General features: G+C 40.8%; 1 protein-coding gene and 1 non-coding gene across 6 annotated transcripts in view; one reads left to right on the top strand and one right to left on the bottom strand.

The window, feature by feature from the left end:
- The window catches only part of PARD3B (par-3 family cell polarity regulator beta), a 1,000,807-nt gene that overhangs the window by 48,765 nt on the left and 924,463 nt on the right, over nt 1-27,579 (bottom strand). For all 5 annotated transcript variants that reach the window (XM_064586958.1, XM_064586957.1, XM_064586959.1 and 2 more), the window contains one exon: nt 2,793-2,872. In XM_064586958.1, coding sequence (XP_064443028.1) covers nt 2,793-2,872 — 80 coding nt within the window. The remainder of the gene's footprint in view (nt 1-2,792; nt 2,873-27,579) is intronic.
- On the top strand, nt 8,304-8,456 carry LOC123840073 (small nucleolar RNA SNORA62/SNORA6 family). Its single transcript, XR_006789886.1, has one exon. It is a non-coding gene; the product is annotated as a small nucleolar RNA SNORA62/SNORA6 family (small nucleolar RNA).

Below are 27,579 nucleotides of genomic sequence, written 5' to 3'. Positions count from 1 at the left end.
GTTAACTTAAAAACTCCTGTGATGCTCTCCACAAACCTCATAGGAACCAAATCAGGTAGGAGCACATTTAGTCCACTGTAAGGTTGGCCACCAACTTCCCATAGATAGAATTATTCCTATTTTTTTTTTTAAGATTTATTTTATTTATTTGAGAGAGAGAGAGCACAAGCAGGGGAAAGGGCAGAGGGAGAGGAAGAGGGAGGGAAGCAGACTCCTTGCTGAGTACGGAGCCGGGGTGCAGGGCTCCATCCCACGACCCTGAGATCATGACCTGAGCCAAAATCAAGAGCCGGACACTTAACCGACTGAGCCACCCAGGCGCCCCTGAATTATTCCTACTTCTAATTAAAAATCTAACTCCATAAATATCGTAAAGTTCCCTGCCTCTGTGACAAAGTGGGGATGCGGTGCCTACAGAGATACGCTCCCCACCCTCTTCTGGCAGAGGGAGAGAGCGGTGGAGTTGCTGTGATTCAGTCTAGTGAACAGTAAAATCTCCAGGGTGGGGGAGACTAGAAAGCCAGGGTAAATGTCGCTGGCACACAGAGCTGGATCAGCAGTGGGTCCCCTGCCTCTGCATTCTGCATCTTGTTGGGTAAATATGGAGCCCCCCATGGATTGGAGGCACATCGGTGAGGATGCTCTGCATCTCCCCTTGAGATGCTGAGATGGAAAATTGAGGTGGAACTCCTCCATTTGAAAACTAGTAGCAGGGACCTCTCGTGCATTTGTCTGAGCTCCATTTACTGTCCATCATGGTGACTGCTGGTTGTCAGGTAGCCACAAAGGTCTGTTTGCTCCTGCAGCTACCTTTGCAGGAGCAAACCTTAGCTAACGATGCCTACCACCACGTGCATGTGCGAGTGCACTGTTGGTCAAAATTGTTTTTCGTCTGAGATGCTTCCCTTCCAGCTACAGTTATAATCTTGGGGCTGGCAGGGTTTTGTCAATTCATGCATTGTGATGATAACTCCAGAGCCACAAACAGCATAAATGTATTGCCTTTGTCAGAAAACTCCCTCTGCAATGTTTAATCCTAAAATAGACTTGTTGAGAGTCAGCTACGATTGAGCATTTCAGGGCTTACTAGTAAAAAATAAATAGGAGTTGGAAATTCAGAGGACTTTCTGCTAATAATTACTAAACTAAGCATTTGTTGCATTGTCATAAAAAGTTGATTTGCTGCCTCCTGTCTGAGAGAGTAGGGTCCTGAGGATGGACTCGTACCATGTCTCCGGTTTCCAGATTCTCAGGGCTTGATATGGAGTAGATGATTAATAGATATATGGGAAATGAATGAGTGAAGTTTATAGGGTTTTCAATGTTATTTCTGTGCTTTTGATTTGTACCAAAAAAAAAAAATCCATTTCCGCAGTCTGGTGCAAGTTGGCCAGGAAGACGGTAAACTGTTTCCAGTTTTTTCTTTTTTTCTTCCCTCTCATAAGAACATACTACTTTCCATCTGCCTTAACCACAATTTCCATACACTTCAACACTGAGAGCCAGAAATGTTATATTTAAAGCAAATTTTGGAGATGACTTCCATTTTTTTTTAAATGAAAACAAAATACTAGGCCAGAGAAAAATAAAGAGAGGAAAGAAATCAAGAATGAGAAAAGACTATAAGACAACATACAAAAAAAGAAAACAGGGAGAGAAATAAGATACAGTTGTATAGAGGCTTTTAAAATATTGTAGTTAGAGTATCCCACCCAATCAGTGTTAACAATTGGTTCTCCACTAGATTTGAGATTTTATTACTTTTGAAAACCAACATACTATTTATAAGAGCAGATGGTCACTTAGGCTATGCCTGTTGCAAGATCCAGGATGGTATTTTTGTAAATTCACACACAGAATTATAGCTAATGTGAAACTCAACACAGTAACTCCCACTGGGATAACGCTTCAACAATTCCACTTTGATGAAAAAGCTCTATTTAAGATCCTCACCCCTCTTTTTAAAAGGAGATATTCCATAACATTTCAGTTTTCTGGCTGGCATTAACCTTTCTTTGTTTGTTTGGTTCCCCCCCGCCCCCCGAACTCACGATTTCTCACACTCCTGCTTCACTCTCATAGTAGCTGCACTAGACATAATCTTGGAAAGTTTTCCTCTTTGTCATGGGCTACTGATAGCAGACCCAAATTATTCTTCATCTCAGAGATAAGAGCACAGGCCTTTGAGAATTGTATCTCATTTTCAGGGGTGTCTAGTTACAGTGTAAGTGGATCGTGTTGGGCCAGAATCACCAAGCGAACTTTTCCCACGCGATTATTTCCTTCCCCCACTGTGTCTGCGCCTCTCAGCAATATTTGTTGACTGCCTAGCGAACCTGGTCAGATTCTAAATCAAGCAAAGAACATCTTCCCGGGTTCACATTTCTCTCCAGCTTTTTAACACCCACACGAAGCTCCAAGGTTAAGGCTGGCTCACCCTTCCTTGGAGGTAACTGCTAGGACAGAGGATTTACTATTTTATTGTCCTTCAGCTTGGTGCAGGATGTTCAATACTATTTTTATAGCAATGGCTTAGGATTTCCATTCTGTATCCAATATTCTTGCTGACATGTTCAATTGCAATGATATACTATTTGCTTCCTTAAAAAATAACCCACAAGTGTTCCAATTATTAGCACAGTTGTGAAGATGGCATGAGGGTTGTCGCAGACGGCAGCGGGGGAAATTATAACATATTCCTCATTTCAAAGCCAGATTTCTATTTTATGTAGATTTCTCTAAAGACATTATTTGTAGGTAAGCTGGTGATAGGAGACCCCTGAGTGATCTACCTGGGTAAGGATGCGTACTGTCTCTCCATCCCCTCAAAACGGACGTTGTGTGCATTCCCATCTGGACCCTTTCCAGACACCTGTGGAGAGAAAAGTAATTAGAGATGAAGATCCATTATACACCCTGGTTACTGACAATGCATTACAAAGTTATAATCAGCTGCTACTGCCTGCCAAAAATCAACCATGGAAAAGCAAGCAAGATCTCACTATTGCTATAGGAACTGATGATCAAGCCACAAACATGGCATTTCACAACAAAGTCACTTCTTTCAAAAAGGGTCATTGTCAAGCTGACCCCTTCCTGTCACCAAGCCAGGGAGATTCTGTAGGCTATAAGACCATTTTTTTTCCTTTTACATATGCTTTAGTTTTTAGACCAGTTTGAGACTTACAGAAAAACAGAAATAGTACAGAGTTCCTGGAACTCAATTTCCCTATTCCTAACATTGTACCCATACAATTCTTACAATTAATGAATTAATATCAATACATTATTGTTAACTAGAGCCCACAGTTGATTTGGATTTTTACCCAACCCCTTTCCTGTTCCAGAATCCCCTATTACATTTAGTCATGTCTCTTTAGGCTCCTCTTGGCTGTGACAAGGACAGTGTTTTTTTTTTCCCCCTAAGATTTTATTTATTTGTTTGAGAGAGAGAGAACACAAATGGGAGAGCAACACAAAAGGGAGAAGCAGACTCTCTGAGCAGGGAGTCCGACACAGGGCTCCATCCCAGGACCTTAGGATCAAAACCTGAGCCAAAGGCAGACACCCAACCATCTAAGCCACCCAGGTGCCCCAGGACCGTATTTTTTAAAAGTACCTTTTCCATGAAAACTTTCTTTACTAACAGGGCTTAGTGACAAACAACTCTTTACTCCGCAGCTTCCATGAAGCCCTCCCTCACCCAAACCTCACTTAGTTCTGTCCCTTAGGAACTACCACAGAGAAGTGATTGACTCTTTTCTAACTAGGGTAGATCTTTAGTATTTTTTTCCCTTCCTTTGTACTTCCTGTGTTCACCTCTCGTCCGGTCTCCTCCATCAGCCTCTGAGACTCTGAAGAGCAGTGCCTGGCCCCAGTAAGTTCTCAATAAAGCGTGCTAGTACTGGGAATGTAATGACTTTATACGTAGTCCTTCTGCATCTATCATAGCAATCAAAAACAGGATGAACGCATCCAGGTATTTAAAAGTACTGTTGACTTGTCAATTCATCACCTGTTCGTGTCAACACACGTGGTTTTGTGGCTCGCTTATGTGCTGGCTCTTATGCTGGGCTAGCCCTCACGGAATTATAAACAGGGTAAACAGGGTAAACAGAACACCTGGACCATTATAAGAGGGAAGGGAAAGTTTGCTAGTAAGCACAGGAAGAAATGGTGTGAAGTCAGTGAGGGAAATTTTTCTAGGGAGTATTCAACTTGCAAGTTATTTTCTTCCTGCCAAAGGTTCTAGCTCTCTATGAAACCACCATCCCAGCTTGGGTGGTGTGTGTAGGGAGGGTTTATTGTGAGAGGTGTTACAAAACAAGTATACACACTCATTTAGAGTAAGAAAGACTATTTCCAGTGTCAAATTATTAGAGGAGGCTCTTCAGAGTGTGTCCTGCAAAACTTCTTTATATTTCACCAATACATGGAACAGGAATGGCTGGAATTATTTGAGTGGGCAAGAGTCTAGTGAATTACTGAGGTAAGGATGAAGATTGCACATACAAACTTAGAAGCAAATGCAGGGAGACTGAGAATTCTCTGCATTAGGATAAAAGCCCTGATTTAAACCACTGACCTTTCTAACAAAGATCAGAGACAAGGATGGTATGAGACAAACAGGGGATAAAGAAATGGCACAGAAAAAGAAGGGAAGGATAGAGTTCCTGTCCTCAGCCACTTCTATCTAAGGTTTGTTTTGTTTTTAACCTATTGGTTATGTAGGAAGAATTAGCATGAATACCAAGACTATGCTGACGATCATTTCATTGTGGTTGTTGGGCATTATGCGTATGTATCCCTAGTATGGCTCTAGACATTTACAAGTAATCTTTTCTGGTGGCCACAAAACTCCAAGTTAATACTTTCAGCACTGTTAGGCAGAACTGGCCTGGCCCACTGGCGGCCATCCACATTCTGGTGTCTCTAGGAGGCAGCACCCAGGTGCCTCTTCTTTCTGGTGAGTTACCAGCATAAGAGATTATATGAAACGTAGGATGATCCCTATCTTAGGGAAGCTTTAGTGTTGTTGGGAAAACAAGCCATCAGAAATGAAATAATTAAAGAATGATGTAGGACAACGTGTGATCCCATGCCATTCAGGCTGTTACTAACAGAAGGACAGGTGACACTGGGAGGACAGGTGACAGCGGGAGGTGTCAGGAAAAACTTCACGGAAGTAGCAGAACATAGACCAAAGATGGGTGGCATGCTTCCATATCAAAACTTACTCTCTTCTTCACAAAATGTGTAGATATTTAATTATTATATTTATATTGTGCATATATCATGTTTCTCTATTAACATGACATCTTTAATGCAATCATGGACTTAGTGATTACTGAGCACCTACTGTATCCCAATGCCATGCTAGCCATATATTTAAAGGAATGAACAAGGGCTGGATTTCTTCTTCACGTTGAATACAGAGGAGACAGGCCTGCAAACAATTACGGTACAATGAGATCACTGCTAGAGTGTCAGCATGAGAGAGGAGGCAGTAGGAGTCTGAAGAAACAGATACCAAAGTCCACTTGGCAGAGTTGAAGACAGCTTCATATGGGTGTTGAAGCTTCATCGAAAACTTGAATATGAATGAGGAGAAGTTTTTGGGGGGAGAAGGTGTAGGAGTAGCAGGAGAAGGCATTCTAAGTAGAAAGAACAAAAATGAAACAATATGGAGGCATTTAAAAAAAGAAAAGCACTGTGTTTTCAGGGAAAGTCAAGATTTTGGTAAAGGAAGAAACAGAGCCTATTAAGGAAAAGGATACTAATAATAGCAACACCACCACGACTATTAGGGCTATAGCCATTATTGCCACTATGGCAACTTTTTTCTTAATGGGCTTTGGTTTTTTAGAGCACTTCTAGGTTCACAGCAAAACTGAGAGGAAGGTACAGAGAGTTCCTATCCCACTGCCCCACACACTCCTCCATTATCATCACCCCCCCACCATGTGCTATATTTGTTACAACAGATGAACTTACATTGACACATCATCACTCAAAGTCCAGAGTTTACATTAGGACTCACTATTGGGGATGTACATTCTATTGGGTTTGAACAAATGTATGACATGTATCCATCATTAGAGTATCATACAGAATATTTTCATTGCCCTAAAAATTCTCTATGCTCTGCCTACTCATTCCTCCCTCTCTCCAAACCCATGGCAACCACTGGTCTTTTTACTGTTTCCATAGTTTTGCCTTTTCCAGAATGTCATGTAGTTGGAATCTTACAGTCTGTAGCCTTTTTTATATTGTCTTCTTCCACTTAGTAGTATGTATTTAAGTTCCAACCATGTCTTTTCATGCTTGACAACTCATTTCTTTTTAGTGCTAAATAATATTGCATTGTCCAGATATACCACTTTATCAATTCATCTACTGAAGGACATCTTGGTGGCTTCCAAATTTTAGCAATAATAAAGCTACTATAAACATTGTGTGCAGATTTTTGTGTGAAGATAAGTTTTTAATGCCCTTACGTAAATACCAAATAGTACAGTTGCTGGGTTGTATGGTCAGAGTATGAAACTGCTGAACTATCTTCCAAAGTGGTGGTACCATTTTACATTCCTGCTAGTGATGGATGAGAGTTCATGTTGCTCCACATCCTCACCAGCATTTGGGGTTGTCAGTGTTCCAGATTTTGGCCATTCTAATGGGTGTGTGGTGATATCTTATTGTTGTTTTAATTATATTTTCCTGATGACCTATGATGTGGAGCATCTTTTCATAGGCTTATTTGCTATCTGTATATCTTCTTTGTTGGGGTGTCTGTTAAGGTATCTTTGGTCCATATTTTAATTGGTTTGTGTCTTTTCTTATTATGGGGTTTTAAGAGTTCTTTGTAGTTTTCAATAACAGTCCTTTATCATATCATATGTGTCTTTCGCAAACATTTTTTTCCAGTCTGTGGCTTATCCTTTCATTCTCTTGACAGTGTTTATTGCAGAGCAGAACTTTTTAATTTTAATGAAGTCCAGGTTACCAATTCTTTCTTTCATGGATCTTGCCTTTGGTGTCATATCTAAAAAAGTCATTACCAAAACCAAGATCATCTAGATTTATTTTCTATGTTATCTTCTAGTAGTCTTATAGTTTTGCATTCTAAATTTGGGTCGGTGATTCATGTTGATTTTTGTAAAGGGTGTAAGGTCCGTGTCTAGATTCATTTTTTTTTTAAAGATTTTATTTATTTATTTGATGAGAGAGACACACTGAGAGAGGGAACACAAGCAGGGGGAGTGGGAGAGGGAGAAGCAGGCTTCCCGCTGAGCAGGGAGCCCGATGCGGGGCTTGATCCCAGGACCCCGGGATCATGACCTGAGCCAAAGGTAGACGCTTAACTACTGAGCCACCCAGGCACCCCTAGATTCATTTTTTTTACATGTTGAATGTCCAGTTTTTCCAGCACCATTTGAAAAGACTATCTTTGCTCCATTGTATCATCTTTATACCTTTGTCAGATGCAAAAATAAATATTTATTTGGGTTTATTTCTGGGCTCTCTATTCTGTTTCATTGATCTATTTGTCTGTTCTTTCACCAATACCACACTGTCTTGATTACTATAGGTCTATAATAAGTCTTGAAGTTGGGTAGTGTTAGCCCTCCAACTTTGTACTCCTTCAATATTATGTTGGCTATTCTAGGTCTTTTTCTTCTCCATATAAACTTCAGAATCAGTTTGTTAAGATTCTTTAGAATCAAGAAAATAACTTGCTAGGATTTTGGCAGACAGCACATTGAATCTATAGATCAAGTTGGGAAGAACTGACATCTTGATAATATTAAGTCTTCTTATCCATGAACATGAACTATCCATCCATTTATTTGGTTTTTCTTTGATCACTACTACAGTTTAACACTTACTTGATATTTACTGTTTGTCAGGCAAAATGCTAAATGTTTTATTTTCATCAGCCCAGTCAATCTTTCCCATAACCCCAATGGTTGGCCCATTTTTTAAATGAGAAAACTAAATGGTTGCCCAAGGTCATATAGCTAGTGCATGGAAAATGTGTGACAAAGATCAGGTCTGTCTGACCCAGAGTCCAAGCTCTGGAGATACCCCCATGGGCCACATCTTGGAGGAGCTCATATGCCATGCCAAGGAACTTGGTTTGACCCTTAGGTGATGGTGAAGTCATTGAGAATGACTACTTGATAAGTGATGGGACATGTTTACAGGTTGGAGAGATTACTTTTGCCATAGTGTGGAGGTTCCAGTGATAGTTTGAGCCAGAGATGATGAAGGCCTAACCTAGGGGATATACAAAAAGATAAAGGCCCACTCACTGTTAGAGCTTGGAGTGAGGCCACTGGCTGGCCAATGAACTCACAAATGTAGGCAGCATGCTACATGAGGGGTGAATCTTTTACCAACACCACCAAGGGTTCTGGCCCAATGGGTGGAGTTCCATAGTAATTCCGGCTACAAGTACAATTCAAATGTGTCAGAACTTTAAGAAAAAATGAAAACATTTTCAAATGACCTGTGTTTTCTCCTGCTTTTCTCCATATTTCTTAACTGCCTGGGCCTCTCAGGTATTACTGGGCCTTTCTGCTTTCAGAGCACCTTGATGAATCCTGCTAAAAGGGAGCTCACTCAGTGGGCCTGCTGTGGTAGATGTTGGCCAGGGAAGTTCTGCGCATGCATGGCACCATTTCCCGTGAGCATCCATGGGTGGTCATGTCTGATCTCTACTTCTACAGGGTCCTGAAGAGATTGAAAAGGAAGAGCAGGCTGCTGCTGAGAAGGCTGTGACCAAGGAGGAGTTTCAGCACGAATGGATGGCTCCAGCTCCTAGATTCACTGCTATTCAACCTGAGGTCGCAGAGTGGTCTGAAGGCAAGCAGGGGCCCTCGGTGCCTCTTCAGCAGTTCCCTCCTGAGGACTGGAGCACTCAGCCAGCCACTGAAGACTAGTCCACAGCTCCCACTGCTCAGGCCACTGAATGGGTAGGAGCAACCACCGGGTGGTCTTAAGCTGCTCTTCCACAAAGGCAAACAAAATGGAACTAAGGTTGACAGAAAATAAACAGTTTCTTAAAAAAAAGAAAAAAGATAAAGGCAAGGGAGTGATATAAGAATTAAGGGGGACAGGTTCAGTAGGACTGACTGAGGATTAATAGGAAGGATGTGCCTAGAATAATGTACAATTTTCTGAGCTTAGCAACTAGGTGGACTTGGTAATCATCACCAAGAGGGAATAAGGGAGGATGAGATTTAGGGGCAAGGGTACAGTGGGAGGAGGGGATACTTAGATATACCAAGCTTGAATGGGCCATCTGATGGTGATGTCTCATAGATAAATGAGTGTAAAAGTTTGCAACACCGAAGCCTGGACTAGAGATGGAGAATTGGGAAATACAGGGCCTATGGATGGTACCTAAAACCTTGGGAAAGAGTTAGAATGCCCAGGGAGAATCTGTAGACACAGAATAGAAGAAAAGACACGCAATGGAAACAGAAAAGAATACCAGTAATACTCTTAGGAACACTGTAATTTAAGGGGCAGACAAACACAAGTTGAACGCAGGAGGAAATCTGAGGAGGTCTAGACCAGTAGTTGGTCTGGAAGACAACTAGGAGAGAGTGTTATCGTAGAAATCAAGAGAAAAAGCATTCCATGAATGAGGGTGTGGCCAACAGTGTCAAAAGCAGTCAAGAACTGCAGTAAGAGGGCGCCTGGGTGGCTCAGTCGTTAAGCGTCTGCCTTCAGCTCAGGTCATGATCCCAGGGTCCTGGGATCGAGCCCCGCATCGGGCTCCCTGCTCCGTAGGAAGCCTGCTTCTCCTTCTCCCACTCCCCCTGCTTGTGTTCCCTCTCTTGCGCGCTCTCTCTGTCAAATAAATAAATAAAATCTTTAAAAAAAAAAAAGAACTGCAGTAAGAAAAGGTCTGTAGTCAATATGGTATGTTGGTAGGCTTTACCCAAACCTCCCCCCCTTGCAGAGCGTCACCCTGAACTACCGGGCTCAGAAAGCTAGACCGGCCTTTCCCAGAATGCCCTTGTAGTCAGTGTACTGGTCTGATTTAAGATGGGCCATTGAGCAAGTGGCCACACTTCCACTGTTTATTCTGACAACAGTGACCAAAGATGTGTTTGGTTTCCTTGGCAGTTTTAGCAGATGTGTCATTGCAGGTTTCTGGGGTGGAGGGTAGCTTTTGTAGCTAGCTTTGGAGTTGGCAGCACTAAAGATGGCTTCCTGATTGTGGCACTTTCCCAATTATGGTGGCTCCTGAAACAGGCATTGTTGTGTGGCTCTGGAACCAAAAGCTTTCTTAGAGAGGTGGCAGCAGCTCCCTTGGTAGCCTGGTTCTGTAGCATGGCTTGAGAAATCATTCCTGAAAGCTTAGCCAAGATTATGTTTCTTTATCTGTCCTTGAGATTCTGTAAGCCCATTAGTATGGCATAATAAATTTGTTCTTGCTTAAACCAGCTAGAGTGGATATTGTTCTCTGTAACTGAACAGTGACTAATGTAAGTTCTGCAGAAGTGTCTGTGGGAATTGGCAATGAGATGGTGATCGGTGCTTTATCAAGAGTGATTTCTGTGGATTGATGGGGAGAGAAGGCAGGACTCCACAGTATTGAAAATCTTTATCGCTTTCCCCCTAAAAAGAAAGAAAAACCCAAAACAACCAAAACCAAACACTGGTTGTACTGTCTTATGCTATCACGCTGAGAAAATAAGATTAATACTTTCAAGGAAATAAACATTTGTTAGTATCTCCTAAGTGGAGTCATTTGCTATGTACTCTAAAACAGAGAGATGAGAAAAAGTCCTCTCCCTCAGGGACACGGTGTTAGTTAATGGAAATGATGGGAATAAATTTGTGTTCCATCATTTAAAAAACACATTGAACTGATTTTTCTCCCTAAATCATTGAAAGATGACCTCTGTTAACATTTTTAATATATACATATTTTAAGGGCATATAGTTTTCTCCCCCAACTATTTATTATTGGTATTTTGCTGTGCTACCAGATATATTTCACAAACATAAATTTTAATAGCTACATAACATCCCATTTATGGATAAGTCATAATTTATCTAATCTCCTCCTATAACTTGATCAACTTTTATATCCTAATCAGAAATAGTAGCAATACGGACTATTGTGTCGGGTACCAAGATTCTTGCAAATAGCTGTGAATTGAGGGTAGGAATTTGCAGATAGAGGATTGCCAAAGAGAAACTAATTATAAGTTGTAGCTAGGTCCTTAGGAAGTCAGGTCACTTTAGGAGGGAGTGATGAGAAAGAGAACAGGCACAGGCATTTATAAGCTCATTTCTCATTTTGCTCAGTGTGCAGTAAGACTCAGAAATGTTCCTGCTTCCAGCACTCCTTATCAGGTAATTTCCCTCATCATAAAAAAATAAGGTCAGCGGCTTTGATCCAATTAATTTTTTTAAAGAAGCCCTTTATCCCACTTGGTATCAAGCAGGCTGTTTTTTTTTTTTTAATGTAATGACCTAAATATATGTCTGATAGAAATAATTTTGACTTAAGCCATAAGGGAAACCTAGTCTTTTCCAAAACAATGTAATGTTAGAACTTACGCTTAGATTTGGGGCATATTTATCTTTCTCTACTAATAAAGCTCAGGAAGAGAAACTTCAGAGAGCTTATTCAAAAACAACCAGAGAGGCCCACGCTTGGTGTGCCTTGCGGTGGTGATCCTGTTTGGCTGGCTTATGACAGCCTCTGACGGCCTATTAGGAAGGTCTGGTGTACGCAGAATGTTGAATTAAGATGCTTTTAGTCCATGGGAGTTCTCCCAATTTCATTCACTCAATGCCTGCTGGCTGGGATGTTAAGAGTCTTGTTAATATAAAGCTATTAGTCTTTTCTCTACAAAAGCAAGGAGCTTGCTGGTTACATTCAGGGTTCCTTAAATTAGTATGTATTTCTACCTCAGTATTGCTGGAATCAGCAGTTTCACAAAGCAATATACTAAAGAGGCCATTTAACCCCCGATTTCTCCCATTTGCAGATTAATGGCAGAGGGGAAGATTTAATGCCCTTTCAAACATGTTTTAACAATTCATTACAAATAAAAGAATAAATCACACAAGATTTTCTGCAAATGTCTGATGATAAAAAGTGGAAACAATTCAAAATTAACATGTTTCCCAGTTCCCACAGGTTGGGACACATTTTTGCCAATGTTGTCATTTATGTCCCTTAAGTCAGTTTTCCTGAGGAAGTTTAAAAGCTGCTGTGACAGAAACGTGCTGCAAAGTTGCAATCTGGCTGATTCACCTGTATGCGACATCCTCATTTACAAATAGGTCCTGCTCGGATCCATCACACAGAAGTGCGTTGCATGCTGCCAGACCCATCATAAGATTAAGATGCAAAGTATAAAAATTTAGATGCCATTTTAGGAAACACGCCTTTCATTTCAAGTTGGTAACATGACAGATATTTTTAAGCAGTTTCCAGAAGCTTTCTTTTAATTACATTCCTCTTACTTAGCTATAGGTCTGGCTTGAAGATTTTTGAAGGAAACAACATGATGAAAATGTCTAAAAAACTTAGGAACTTGTCTTTGAGCATCTTCTAATATGAAGACATTCTGCTGAAATGCTACATATTTGGAGCAAAAATCACCATACTTCATTTAAACAAAAAGAAACTAATCAAAATAGGTTGTAAATGATTTCTCTTTGGCAATGTGAAGTATATTATGCTGGAGATATGTATTTAGAAATATGCTGTCTAGAGAAGCAAAAGTACACACACTCTTTCAAACCATTATTTCTGAAGTGTTTATTTTCTCTAATTTAATTTCAGTAATTTTGTCAAATAACTGGGTATTCAGTTTATAGACTAGTTTAGAACATCTGCTAGTTTAGAAAATACACCAAATAAAAATATTTTAAAAATAACTCTCGGGGAAGCCTTTTAACCATTCTGTGCCTATATTTTCCTCCCTTGGAAAATCCTGGAGTAAAAATAAATCCTTAAAGTCCCTTCTAACTTACATACATTTATAAAAGTTATTTTGCATATAGTTTCTACATTAAGTTAACTGCTTCCACCTCATTAATATGGTAACCCTACATCTGTAACATAATTACTTTAAAGCTGAATGACAGACAGCAAAGTAATCTGCAACATTATAAAATTATAACACATTCATTGGGATTTCAGCATTCAATCTTATGCTAGCATGACCCAAGTACTAGCCATATGTACACTGGGCCATGGTGTCTTGATAACCTGAATTCCCTCTCTTCTGATTGTCTTCAGAGAAAATAAAATCAGACATCTCCTGCCCAGCTCTGTTTGTGCCTGGGCCTAAGATACAGTTACCATAGAAACTATGATTATGGATACAATTTTACAAATTTGGCTTCATCTATCAGATGCACTTTGCATGTGAGTGAGTGTGTATGTGTGTGTGTGTGTGTGTGCGCGCACATGTGCATATGTGTCTTGCCAGTGAGCGTGAAGAGCACACTCTGGCTCTACATCTTTAATTAAAGAGCCAGACACCATCTCATTTCCTTTCCCCATCTGTCCACCTACAAATAGAGATATTGCAACACTGGCTGAAATCTAAACTTTTACTTGAGAGAAGGCAATTTCTGATGAAAAGAATGAAGAGAAGGTATTAGGAAGAACATTACCCTAATAAATCTGTTTACGTGTCCTATATTTTCCAGGAATGGAGTAAACAGGAATTTAGTGGGGTCTCAGTCAGTAACATTAATCACCAGCTGCTAGTATCCAATATTTATTGAATTTGGTTTTGACTCATTTCTTGGATGTTATGTGTGAGTTATTTATGCCTCAGCTGTTTTATTTTTAAAAAGATTTATTTATTTATTTATTTATTTATTTATTTATTTATTTATTTATTTATTTATTGAGAGCGTGAGCAGGGTAGGGGTGGAGGGAGAGAGAGAGACAGAGAGACAGAGAGACAGAGAGAGAGAGAGAATCTCAAGCAGACTCCATGCTGAGCATGAAGCCTGATGCGGGGCTCGATCCCACAATCTTGAGATCATGACCTGAGCCGAAATCAAGAGTCAGATGCTCAATCAACTGAGCCACCCAGGCGCCCCTGTTTTATTTTTATTATACTCTGTGACAGTCAGTGTTCTTACTCATTTTAAAAGAAAAAAGTTGACCCTCAAAATATGCCAAATCATAAAATGACATAACAGTTTATTCATATTATTTCTTATGAGTTCATACTATCTCTTTTAACTAATAGGTCTTATAAAGGATATTTAGTGATGAAAGCTCTCTAGTATACTTAAAATATACTTACATTTATAAAGACTAAACAATGTAAACATACATACAATTTCAAGCTTCTCATAATGTTTTCTTTTCCTAGTTCAGTCCGTGGGCAGGTTCCAGTCAGTCCCATTACTAGAAAAAAGATGACTAGAAAGAAATGACTTTCTGCAACACTGTGTGATCCGTATCATGAGCTAGAATTAATGCTATCATTTCCATTTCTGCCTCACGTTACACACAAGAGAAGGAGAGTTCAGATAAAGTTAAAGCAACTTGCCAAAAGTTCATACAGTGGCAAGGCCAAGATGTGAACTCAGTCCACTCTCAATGCCGTCTCATAGGTTGGCAGTGATCATTCCAGTTACTGTAGCTCTAGTTCCTAAACAAAGAACAGAGACAAAAGACTTGAACGTTCAGATGAGCTTATGGGGGCAGTGGGGTGGGACATGTGAAAACACGACTGTCTGCAAGCATTTTATGGCTGAGTAATATTCCATTGTATATATATACATATATATACATATATATATGTATATATATACCACATCTTCTTTATCCATTCATCAATTGATGGACACTTGGGCTGTTTCCATAATTTGGCTATTGTAGCTAATGCTGCTATAAACATCGGGGTGCATGTATCCCTCTGAATTAGTAGTTTTGTATTCTTTGGGTAAATACCTAGGATTGTGATTGCTGGATTATAGGGTGGTTCTATTTTTGACTTTTTAAGGACCCTCCATACTGTTTTCCACATTGGCTGCACCAGTTTGCATTTCCGCCAACAGTGCAAGAGGGCTCCCTTTTTTTCCCCATCCTTGCCAACATCTGTTGTTTCTTCTGTTGTTGATTTTAGTCATTCTGACAGGTGTGAGGTGATATCTCATTGTAGTTTTGATTTGCATTTCCCTGATGATCAATGATGTTGAGCATCTTTTCATGTGTTAGTTGGCCATCACTGTGTCTTCTTTGGAAAAATGTCTGTTCATGTCTTCTGATCATTTTTTAGTTGGAGTATTCATTTTTTGGGTGTTGAGTTTTAAAAGTTTTTTTATATATTTCGGATACTAACCCTTTATCAGATATGTCATTTTCAAATTGCTTCTCCTATTCTGTAGGTTGCCTTTTAGTTTTGCTGATTGTTATGGTCACGGTCATCACAGCCAGACCGCTGAACTCCAGTTGCCGGGAATAGTTATTGCGTATAGCTGGAGGCACTGATATATGCCTATATGTTAACTTTTGGCACACCAAAAGTAATTTTTAGTAAAAAATCATGTTTTATAAACAAGAACAGGCTGTATAATGTACAGGTTTTGTTTTCAGTATTCATGCACTGTGTCAGTCTATTAATTTGGTTTACACAAGACAAGGGAGCTTCACTGGAGTCGGGACGATTCTGCTTTCTTGAGCCACTGCATTCTCAAAGCCTGACACCTCACCTTGTTCATGAATATTTACTGAGCCCATAAAACAGAAGTCTCACACATCTACTCAGTGGCACTTAACAGAGAGAATCAGCTTCCATAATGGCTAGCTATCTTTTTGAACATGACCTGTTAAATAGCACAACATGTATCATCAACATTTTGTTTTAAAGTTTATTTATTTATTTGACAGAGAGACACAGCGAGAGAGGGAACACAAGCAGGGCGGGGGTGAGTGGGAGAGGGAGAAGCAGGCTTCCCGCCGAGCAGGGAGCCCGATGCGGGGCTGGATCCCAGAACCCTGGGATCATGACCTGAGCCGAAGGCAGACGCTTAACGACTGAGCCACCCAGGCGCCCCATCAACATTTTTTTAAGGTTTTTATGGCATCTGTCCTATGGTTCAGTCTTATTAAGACTGCCATTTTCAAGCTCTTTTGTTTACATAGTTCTGATTTTTCCCTTTCCCTTAAAAATAATTTTTAAAACATACATTCTAACAATTTAGATTTAAACTTGGATCTGGCACGTAAGTCAAACCGTTAGGAACCTCAATTGTGTAATTGCTTGGAATGAGGGAAGATTCCTAAGAGCTTAAAATAATAGTAGCGTAATAGGAGAGCCTTACAAGGTAGGATAGATTGCTGTGTCCGGTGGGCACAGCCACTGTTGATCTGAAGAGCTACCTCAGTGTGTAGCACCCATTGGAGTCACAAAGTAACCCAACCATGCTACCATTAATGCTGAAATCACACACATGTTAATCTGAAATTTGTATTAACCAAATTAGTTTGCAACTGACTATTGTATCAGCAGAGGTCAAGTTCTAGAAAGATGAATGAAGACAAGAGGAAGAGAAAAAGAGAATTAAACAAATGACATTCTGAAAATCGATGTTCTTGTATCAGAACCTGGTTTGAAAAACCAAACCCCCATGTCCATTTAATGATTTTCTTTCTTCCTTTCTTTTATTAAGATTTATTTATTGATTTATTTATTTGAGAGAGACAGAGAGAGAGAGAGAAAGGTGGGGGTGGCGGGGGGAGAAGCAGACTCCCTGCTGAACAGAGAGCCCAACATGGGGCTCCATCCCAGGACCCTGAGATCATGACCTGAGCTGAAGGCAGACGCTTATCCGACTGAGCCGCCCAGGTGTCCCCATTTAATGATTTTCTATTAACTAGTAGATAAAAGTTTTCGGTAACCTGTAGCGACCGAATTTTCCAGCTTTATCTCATCTCTCTCACACATATTCAATGACTTGATCCCGCTGGATATTTTATAGCTCCTAAACATGCACTTTGGTGCCCGTTCCAGAATGCTGGCTCCTGCAGTTTTGGTAACTCTTCCCGTGGTCAGGTCAGTGCCCTAAACATATCAAGGGCTCAATAAATGCTTATCGTGTGAATGATAAAGCAACAAATGTTGCTCTGATTGGTTGTATTTACTGACTGTGAAGGGACAAGAATAGGCAAAAGTAGGAGTAGATAAGAAAAATAGATTCTGTAGAAGGCGGTGAGAACATCAAAACAGTGGTGAACAGAGGAGGGAGCCTTGAAAGAGGGGTGTCAATGGAAAGAGAAATAAAAACCCCGAGAAACAAAGAAGTGTTGTAAAAGAGAAAGGGAACAATGGAACGAAATAAGCTAGGCTATTGCAATCTGTTCTAATTTTTAGTATACAGATAATTCCTGCCCTAAGTAGCTCTCCATTCATCAAACTCTTGGGATCATTCGGAACACTCCCTACCTTTACCAGGCTGGTAATACAACTTTGTTCATCTGGTGAGATGTGTATATATAGCATCTTGTTCTCAAAGTCTTTAAAATGTGATTTTTTTTTTCAAGTCAACATTTAAAGTTGGATTTGATAGAATCATTTAATTGGGCATTGATTCATCTACACAGAACTCATTACTGAATTCTTCAATTTCACCAACAAAATTCCCTTCCAAATTATCTTTTATAAGCTAGAAGTCCAAATGCTCTGAAAACTTTGCCAAATAAAAAGCTTTTAGGTTTCTAGTGCTGGCTGGACACAAACCCATGGAAGAGTGTTGAAGAATAATGCATGCCTGCCAACTGCCAGATATGATTGCTTTTCGCATAATTAATGTCATTCTTGCTGTTCGAGTACCATTCCCATCCTCTAATAATTTCCATTAATAGAGGAAGTTTCTGCAATAATTTTTGCATCCTGAACAACCACCATGGCTTCTATAGACCTTTTAATCAAAATAATGGCAATGAGTGAAAAGGGGACGGTTAGAGATATTGCTATAACCCTGGGTTGCATTTGCTTCATCATTGTTTTCAATCTCCAAAACCTGTCCAAAGAGCTCATCGTGTTATTATGTCAATTAGACCTTGGTGTTTTGATTTCAATAGCACTGAACTATATGAATTTATACCATGAAGAGAAGAGTGTATTAAGCGAGTATATTGGGCAATCCATCTACCCCCAAAAATGTTAAAAGAGAGTATTTTTTTTTTAAAGATTTTATTTATTTATTTGACAGAGAGAATGAGAGAGAGAGCACATGAGAGGGGGGAGGGTCAGAGGGCGAAGCAGACTCCCTGCCGAGCAGGGAGCCCGACGTGGGACTCGATCCAGGGACTCCAGGATCATGACCTGAGCCGAAGGCAGTCGCTTAACCAACTGAGCCACCCAGGCGCCCAAAAGAGAGTATTTTTAAAAAAGCAACAACAAAAGATGAGCCGATGCAAACAGAAGCTCAAGTCCTGTAAAATATGATAATTGTATAATACTTCAAGCTGAAGCTTCCAGTAGCGGAAGTGATAGACCAGCTGCAAATCATACCCCTAAACCTGCCAATTCACACTGTTTTTTATTATGATGTTGCAAAATCAAGAACTCCGTTCAGGACATAAAATTATGCAAATATACCAAGAGCAACAACAACAACAAAAATCAGCCCAAGTTTCTTATATGAGCCAAGAAATGAATGTAGCATAATGGCACAGTAGCTGTCTCCCCTACCAGGGAGGGGTGCCATTAGCTGCGGCTAACGGGGTCTAGAAATGCCGTCCTGGACTTCCCCTCTAAGCTGAATACTGAGCTGAATACTGATATTTAAATGAGGAACACGGGCACAAGGAGACCAGCGCCGAGAGTCTCCCCTAGGTTCCCGAGCAGGTTTGCAAATTGTGAGTCTCCACCAAAGCCTCCTTCTCTGCCTCAGATGCTTTGAAAACACCTCTAACCTCATGGGCCTCATCATGACGCCACTTGAGCAGGAATCGCTTGCTCTGGACAGTGACCTGGGGTGAGGTGGTGGCTTCAGCTTTGGAGACTGTGTTCAGTGACCTGATTAAAGCTTGCAAGCCAGGTCCCTATGTTCTTGAGGAGAGAGTACAGAAACAATGCTTGTGCATGGGTTTTAATAGCCATTGTGAACATAAAACACAGCTGGTCATTGATTGTAACAGCTGTGCTTCCACTTGGTGAAAAATCTGGTGGGGATGCAGGCGAGGACAGGGCCATGAGCATGGGCTGGCTTCGGGGCTTGGATGCACGGGCACCCAGCCATGCAGCCAGCAGCATGCACATAGGCTTCCTCTAGAGGCCGACCCCTAAGGGGTCAATGCCAGTTTGCAAACTATCTGTCATTTCTAAAAAGTGCTCACTGTCTAGTTCCTACATACATGTAGGATGAATGATATGTCACTACATACGATACTCACAAAGGATGTTGCAATGATCAAAGTCTGTGCTCCTACATTATCTGACACATTCATGCCACTCCTTGACCAGGAAAAAGGCAAGTGTTATAAATTCCTTGTAAGGCTCTTTTGTTTAAAGAGAGAGGCACAATGGGAAGATGATCCTGAAGAGCACCACTGTTCCTGCAGAGCCCCGGGTCCCTCCATCCTAACTGGAAAGTGACTTGCTTGCAGACTTTCTAACTGGACACTGAGTGGCGTGGTCTCTGGCCCGCACAAGGAGCTAGCACTGAGGTTAGGAGCGCTTCTTCCAGACAACACTGGCTGGGCTCGAATCTCATCGCCCACCCACTGTGTAGCCTTGAGCAAGGTCACTTCTGAGCCTTGGTCTTCTCCCCTCATTGATCTCAGTTCTCATCATGAATGTGGTTAATAATAGTACCTACCTCAGATGGTGGTTGTGTGGATTAAATGGTCCGATGCATGTAAACTACAAAGTGTGTATCATCCATATAGAGTGTACTTATATGTTCAGTCCATCCGAGTCATTGCCAATGCTGCTGCAGTTACATGGAATCTAATCTTTCTTTTAGTAAGGAAAACACCTGGAGAGAATTTTTTTTCCTGTTCTGTAGAGTTTATTTCTATGACCCTCTGCCTAGCCCTGGCTAAGCCAATGGAAGCTTCTTCAGCGATACTGTTCTAAAAACAGTCCTGGGAAAGAGAGTGAAGAGAGAAAAAAAGAAGGGGGGGGGGAGAGGGGGAGAGAAGAAGAGAGAGAGGGAAGGAGGGTGGGAGAGAGAGAAAGAGAGGGAAAGGGTAGGGTCAAGTGAGGGGGAGAGAGAGAGCAATAGGAAAGGAGGGAGGAAAAGAGGGAAGGATAAGGGAGAGAGGGGGAGGGGGGAGGGAGAGGAGAGGGAGAGAGAGAGAGAGAGAATTCTTACTTTCTCTCATAAAAGAGCCTATTTTCTGTGCTTTTTATATACAAGATGAATGGCTGGAATGATATGACATATTTAAAAGATGATATATGTATTCATATGTCTCTGTGTGTACACATGTATGCATGTCTATGTATGTGTGATGTATGTATATGGATTTATGCAGACACATACACACACAATCATCTTACTGTGGTTCACAGAAACTATTCAATGCCTAGAATAAAGCTTAAATTCCCCAATGTGATATCCAGTTTCACAGTCTACTGTGGTCATCATCGTTGTCATCCTCCTCCCCTGCCTCATCTTTGCAGCTCCATTTCCTGCCACTTCACCCTGTGTACACCTTCTGAACCATGGGTCCTTTCCTGACCCCCATGTACCTGCACACTTTCTCATCCTGCTCAGCTCGTCCTTTGCCCTTCCCATCACCACCCTGGGAAACTCTTCCGACAGACCTATTCACTTCCTATTTTCTGAGAGCCTAGAGTATATCTTTTACATACTTACTTAGAGTGTTATCTTACAATGATCTTTTATGATGGTATTTATTAACACTTGTTGTCCAGCACATTTCACGCTCAGTAAATGTTGGATGATTAAAAAAATGAGCCATTTAAATGAAAAAAGTAATCTTGAAGGTGAGACGTAACACAGGCAAGCAGAGAAACACATAATCCTAAACTAACCAGAGAAAACAAACTTGAATTAACCTAGCTGGCCTACCTCAAGAGGCTATTCACAACTGAATACAGCACTCCAATTCATGGGGAACATTAATTCCACTGCATGGAGTGAAGTCAAGAAACAATCTTCATTGTGATTTAGGCATTTAACAGTACAGATGTGAAGTGTGCATTTTATTACATTATTGAACTGTTTGGGATCAAACATAAGTACCAGTACCCCTACTGACTGAGTGGGGAGTGCATAACAACAGCTGGATCCCTTCCCAGGGCAGAAGGGGCTCTGTGCACCGGGTAGGGAGTGAGCCCACCTTCATCTGCTGACCTCAGTCATTCTGTTCCAAGTCCTACCACACTCTTTTGGTGGCTTTTCCTAAATGAGTGCAATCCCAGGGTTAGAGCCACATTGTGGAAGAAGGCCTTTCTTTCAGAGAAGCCAAGATTTAGAGTCTGAAGGGAAGCATCATGGAGCAGGAGGGCAGCAGACAGGAGAAAGAAAAAGAAAAAAAAGAAAAGAAGCCAACACTCGACATGATTCTCTCCAGGTGAAGAAACAAAATTCGAACTTTGGCAGCTAAGCATTTGAAATGCCAGTTGAGCGCCATTTAGATGACTTCCCATATTTCAGAAGAAAAACGTTTATCTACTTAATTGAGGGAGCACTCCTTGTGCCCCAGTACAATATGCAGGTTGAGCAGAAATCAGCACCTATTTATTATCTACGACTGCTTTTTACTGTTTCTGTGGGCTCAGTTGGGGGAATCGTGAGGTGATTTATAAACTTTAGTCTAATTCTTCTAACATCCCTCAGATGTAGGCAAAAGGATAAACAGGAATCTTGACTCATCAATGTAATGAAATTAAGAAAGTGAAAATTTAGGATGAATTTTACAAGAAACCTACTATGGTGTAATCCATTAGGATGAAGGATAATTTCCCAAGGGGGGGTTGATCTGTATGTTAGAAAATGTATAACACCCATTCATAATGTATTTGTGACAGACGTAATGCCATGTCCATCTATAAATCAGATTTGCATTCTGTGCAAAGCCCCAGAGTCCTTCTTACTGAAGGCTATCCTCATGGGCACTGACCTGAGAGGATTTAAAATCCAAAGGGCCCAATTACTAAAAATCCTCCATTATATAATTGGACTTTGGTATGGAAAATAACACCAGTATTAATCTAAGTCACTTGGAAGGAAGTAGAGAGAGTTTCATCTCCCAATTCTGTCAGTTGGTCCAGCATAGTGTAGGGGCTGGGTCTCTTTGAGCATCTTCCCCAAGGGCCATGGGGAACTCATGAGGGAAACTCACTTTTACTCTGTAGACAGCAAAACTACATAAATTATGCTAGCAATCCACAAATGAGTTACTGACCATATGAGGAACACTGAATTTAAGCTTTGGAAGTTCACAGGGGAAACATCATTTTCAATTTGAGGGTCATCCACTGGGAGCAACTCATCCAAACAAAGAACGAGTAGAATCATCTGTCCTTAGGATCAGAGACCAGAGACCATAACTCAAAGAGCAGCAAAATGCAAGTGGGAGCAGGAGAACTCAATGCTTTGGAAAGAAAAGGCATGGAGCCCTTTTCATGCCATTCCTGAAAACATAGGAGCATGTGGTTTGAAAGTTAACCAAGTCGTTTTTTTAGAAGCTCAAAATTCAATTCAGCATGCAACAGGTTCAATGGTGCTCAACTCAGTTACCAGCCACCACACTTGCTCTACCTTGCCATTCTTACTCAATGGGAATTCAAGTACCTGCCCATAGTAAATACCTTTAAAAATCCCCAATTGCCCAATATTCATGGAAAGCACACTGTAAGAACCTATGAAAAAGAGAACAATCTTATTAAAGGGTTTTAGGTCCACTCCAATTTTCATTAGGCTTGCTGCCAAGTTTTTTATTTTTTATTTTACTTTTTTTTAATTTCTTTCTTTCTTTCTTTCTTTCTTTCTTTCTTTCTTTCTTTCTTTCTTTCTTTCTTCCTTCCTTCCTTCCTTCCTTCCTTCCTTCCTTCCTTCCTTCCTTTCTTTCTTTCTTTCTTTCTTTGTTTATTGCCAAGTTTTTATTAGACTCACCCTGATTGCTCCTCAACCTACCCTTGTGGTTTAACACAATATAGCACCGTTGGCCATGTTTACTGTCAGAAAGGATAACATACCAAGAAATGCAACTTGGGCTAAAATTCTCTATAGCAAAGGCCCCAAAGAAAAATGTCCCAACACTGCAACATGTTTCTAATGGCTAATTTCTGAGTCATGGAAATCTGGGATCCTTCAAACATGGGCACCCGGCTGTTGCGTGAGGAGTTATAGCAAAGAAAGGGTGGCCAGACCCACCTGGTATAAAAGAGGTAATTGTGCAGGTGGTGGAGTGGACTCACCTATCTCTAGGGATGGGAACCCTTTCACTGGGTAAAGTCTTCAATCTCTTGTTCTTTTAAATACGTGAATTAAAGAGACCCATTCAGTCAGGTCCTATATCAGTATTTTCAGAGACTTCTGAAGCAAATATATTTCTTTTTATGTTACACATATCCCAATAATAGCAGTGGTGTTGTATAACCAGAAGGCTAGTATTCAGTTCGAACAGAATAGTTACTTACAAGTTGCAATGAACCACACTGGCCATGCTTTGTGTGACCAATAACAGAGTTGCAAGCTACTGTTAGTACGTATCTCAAAGGATAGTTTAGTTTTGAATTGTCCTATGACATCTTTAGGCATGGAAAAAGTACCACGGTAAGGAGTCTTAGACCACGACTCTGCCCCTTTTCTCCCTGTGGAAGGGGGACCACTCTGAGGATCAGTTACACAAGGTTGGAGCACGTATGAAAGGAAAGGCAGGCCTTAGATGTGTGTGATGTGCATGCTCAGTGGCTATGACTACTTCCTCTTTCCATCACCCACGGAATTTAGAGGTGGCTGCATTCCATGGTACTGCTGGTAGTAACATCAGAAGGAAGTAGAGAAAATGTGATGATGGGGCCAATATGTCTGCATGCTAGCCATGGAGCTAGGAAATAATGCATGGCGGAACTCTAGTCTCATCTGCACGCAACCTCTGCAGAGTGGAAAACTTCTGTGTCACGATTAGGAACAAATCTGTCTGCAGAATGGTCTCTGGCATAGATAATCTGGAGCGAAATCATAGGTCATCTCTCCTGAAAATCACTTGCCTTAGGTGGCCCTTCAAAAGAAAAGAGCAAACTGCACCCATTGCCAACCCTTTATACTCTTTTCTAAGCAAGAGTAGGATGCATTGTATGTGCATCTTAGAAAATCAGAAATAACAGTCATCAGGGAGGACGGGTGGGTAGCAGACTTAATAATTTGGCTCCTAAAGATTCCTGCGGTTTTGAACTAGTTAACCTCTCTGCTTTGTTCCCTCCCCGTCCTCCTTGTTCCCACTGGTCCAGCCATGCTGCCTTCCTCACTGCTGCTCCCACGTGCCGGGTATCTTGCTCACGGATTTCCTGCTCACATTGCCCTCTTCCCTGGCGGGTGCTTCAGATGGCCACACGCTTTCATCCCTCACTTTGTGTCCCTGCTTAAATGTCCCCTCTTCAGAGAAACGTTCCCTGACCCCCATATATCAAACAGCACACTTCGCCCAGCTACATGTTCTAGCCCCTTAGCACAGCTGTGTATTTCTTTGCGGAAATCATCATGGCACGATACTGACTCTTCACTTATTTACTGTCTCTCTCTCTCCTCAAAAACATAAGCTCCATGAGGACAAGGGTTTTTTTTGCTTTCCTCATTGCTTAGACCAGTGCTTGGAAGACATTCAATAAGTTAATATTTGCGGGGCACCTGGGTGGCTCATTTGGTTAAGTGTCCGACTCTTGGTTTTGGGTCAAGTTGTGATCTCAAGGTCCTGGGATCGAGCCCCTTGTGGGGCTCTGCACTCAGCTTGGAGTCTTCTGGAGATCATCTCCCTCTCGTTCTCCCTCTGCTCCTCCCCTTGCTCGCTTGCGCACACACACACTCCCTCTCTCCAGTAAATAAATAAAATCTTTAAATCAATATTTGCTTAAGTACTTTTCTACACACTCATTTCTTCTCTTGTTATCTTCCTTTTTCGTTGTTTTCTTCCCATTTTTTCTTTTTTCCTTCTCTTTCCAAACAATAAATGCATGGATTGTCCCAATGTAAGAAGTCTTCGTAAATGCCTTTTAGATGTCTGTTAGAAGTGGCTGATTGTCTAGTGATTCCTTTTTTTGTCTCTTAGAACATTCGTCATTGAAATCTTTGTCTTCTTGTAATTTTAGTATTTATTTTCTTAAATTTGAAAATGATCCTGGTCACATGGGAGTGATTTAATTAACCGTTATGTTTTGTTATTGATTCTGAAATTGGGTGATGAATGATCTTTTTTAAAATGTGTATTTTTAAGTTAACCTGAAAAAAAGTCTCCTGGCCATAAGCTTAATTCTTACGTATGATAAAAGGTGACAGGGGTAAAGTAGTGAGACAAGTCAGGAAGGTGATGAGAATGGGTTTTTATTTCTAACATTCATTATTTTGAATTAACCTATGAAAACTTCCACACACAGAGATCTAGTGACGAGGAGAATAAAATAAGTCACTTAAAGCTCTGTTTAGAGTATGGACTTCATTTATTTGTCTTCTGTCATCAAAGTATAGACTAGCATATCCAGGCACTGGAGTGTTCCTCACACTTCAGTCTCACTGCTGAATTGTTTTATTTATGATTGTTGCTTTCTCTCTGCCTTCCTTTGTGGGAAGAGAATACAAAAATTAAAATGTATAAATTCAAAATATCCACATCTTAAAGAGAATATGTCTAATATTTTCCTTGAGTGAAAAAAGAGGGATGGGCATATTTTGCTTTCCTTTCTTTGCAGTGAAAGTTGAAACAGTGATTTTGTGTTATTATAACACTCATCATTTCTCCCTCTAATTTGGATGGTTTTTAATAAAGCTCGATTGATTCCACTGAAAGGAATTCCTCCTGGCAAGAGCAGAACACACACACTGATTGCTAAATATGCAGCAATTATCATATTCAGCAGCACACTTTAATATCTTATTTATAGATGTATCTATCTGTAATTTGCTTTAATTAAGTTGCATTGATTTTAATGACAGGAGTGATCCTCAGACAAGGGGTGGTGTCATATGCCCCTATGAGTCTTGGTCTATCAATCACTCTCTAAAATGTGGTCCTGTGCCTCTGTGACCTTCTTTACGCTCCGGGCAAGCCAATCCCAAGGAAGTGAAATTTCAGAGAAAGTCTCAAAGTGTGGACACATCAGAATTTATCCTACTGATCAGAGGCTGGTAAGAACTGAAAGGTAGCTTGGTGGAATGAAAGCGGCAACTGAACTTTAAAATGGCCTCCCTCATGTATAGTGTCCTCACCAGCCCCCACTCACTTTATTTTCACAACCATGTTCTCTCAGGTGTGGCTAGCAACAGCATTTTGCCACTCCAGTAACTCAGCCTTTTTTTTTCTTCTTCCCCTCCCTGCATTTCCAATAATGCCAGACAGCTCTCAGAAGGATCTTGGGACCTGAGGTATTTTTGAATTCTTGATTATTTTTCACACCCCCTCCTGGTGAAAGTTCTGGGAAAACTGGAAGCAAGAACCTATAACAGTTTGCCTTTCACAACACCCATGCTCAAAAGCAAAGGGACTCGCTGGCTCAACACAACACAAAGAAACATGAAGATAGCAAGTGTATTTTTAAAGGCTCTAAAATATTATTCATCATGACCAGAAACGATTTCTCTTTCTTTTTTAATGGATGAAGAAGTAAGCACTGCCTCTATAAATTTTTGCACCTCAGAAGGTGCCAACATTAATTTTGTATAAATTATCCATGTTAGAATGCCAAGGCATGATCACAAAGGAAAACTCAGAAGACAGTTATGCCAGTGCATTCACAGGTTCTGGTCACCATTTTTCACTCACTGATTATTGCTACAAGTGTTGATTAATAGTGGTGCTCACGCTGCTAGGATGCATTTCCCTGGAGGTGAAGAAAACATTCAAGAAAAACAAAAACAAAAAAAAACAGAAAGAAGGAAAGATAATAATCAACCCATCCTTCCGCTTCTCCGTAATAACCCCGCGGAGGGTGTGCAAATCATGGCTCCTGATGATCTCTGTTAGCAGCTTCTGAGCCATTTCACTAAAAAGATCATCCATATGCATCAGATCACCGATTTGTCAATCAGTTTATAAGGCAATTAAATGCTCCCTGGTCTCCTCTCCTTCCCCCTTTGGGAAAGTATAAAGTGATATAAACAGCAGGGCTCCGAGAGCGGTGTTAGGACATCTCACACCTGGTCCCTCTTCTGCGTCTTTGTGTCCTGTCTGAATTGTGGGAGAAAGCTTCCATGACAATAATGTGCAAGACTGGAATTTACCAAGGCTGATTAGCTTAGGACTTATTTTTCTCTCATCAGTAATGCCATACCTCTTATCCACAGAGGGAAACTAATGAATTGGATTTAGAGAGTGAGAACATTTCTTAATAAATGCAATATGACAGGAGATATGAAAAATGCAGGTGAGACTACCGC

This window comes from Mirounga angustirostris, unplaced genomic scaffold, assembly GCF_029215605.1.
Source record: "Mirounga angustirostris isolate CCGP_5_RB_7025 unplaced genomic scaffold, mMirAng1.0.hap1 SCAF_3, whole genome shotgun sequence".
Classification (NCBI taxonomy): Eukaryota; Metazoa; Chordata; class Mammalia; order Carnivora; family Phocidae; genus Mirounga; species Mirounga angustirostris.
This window is presented reverse-complemented; position numbering and strand designations above follow the sequence as displayed.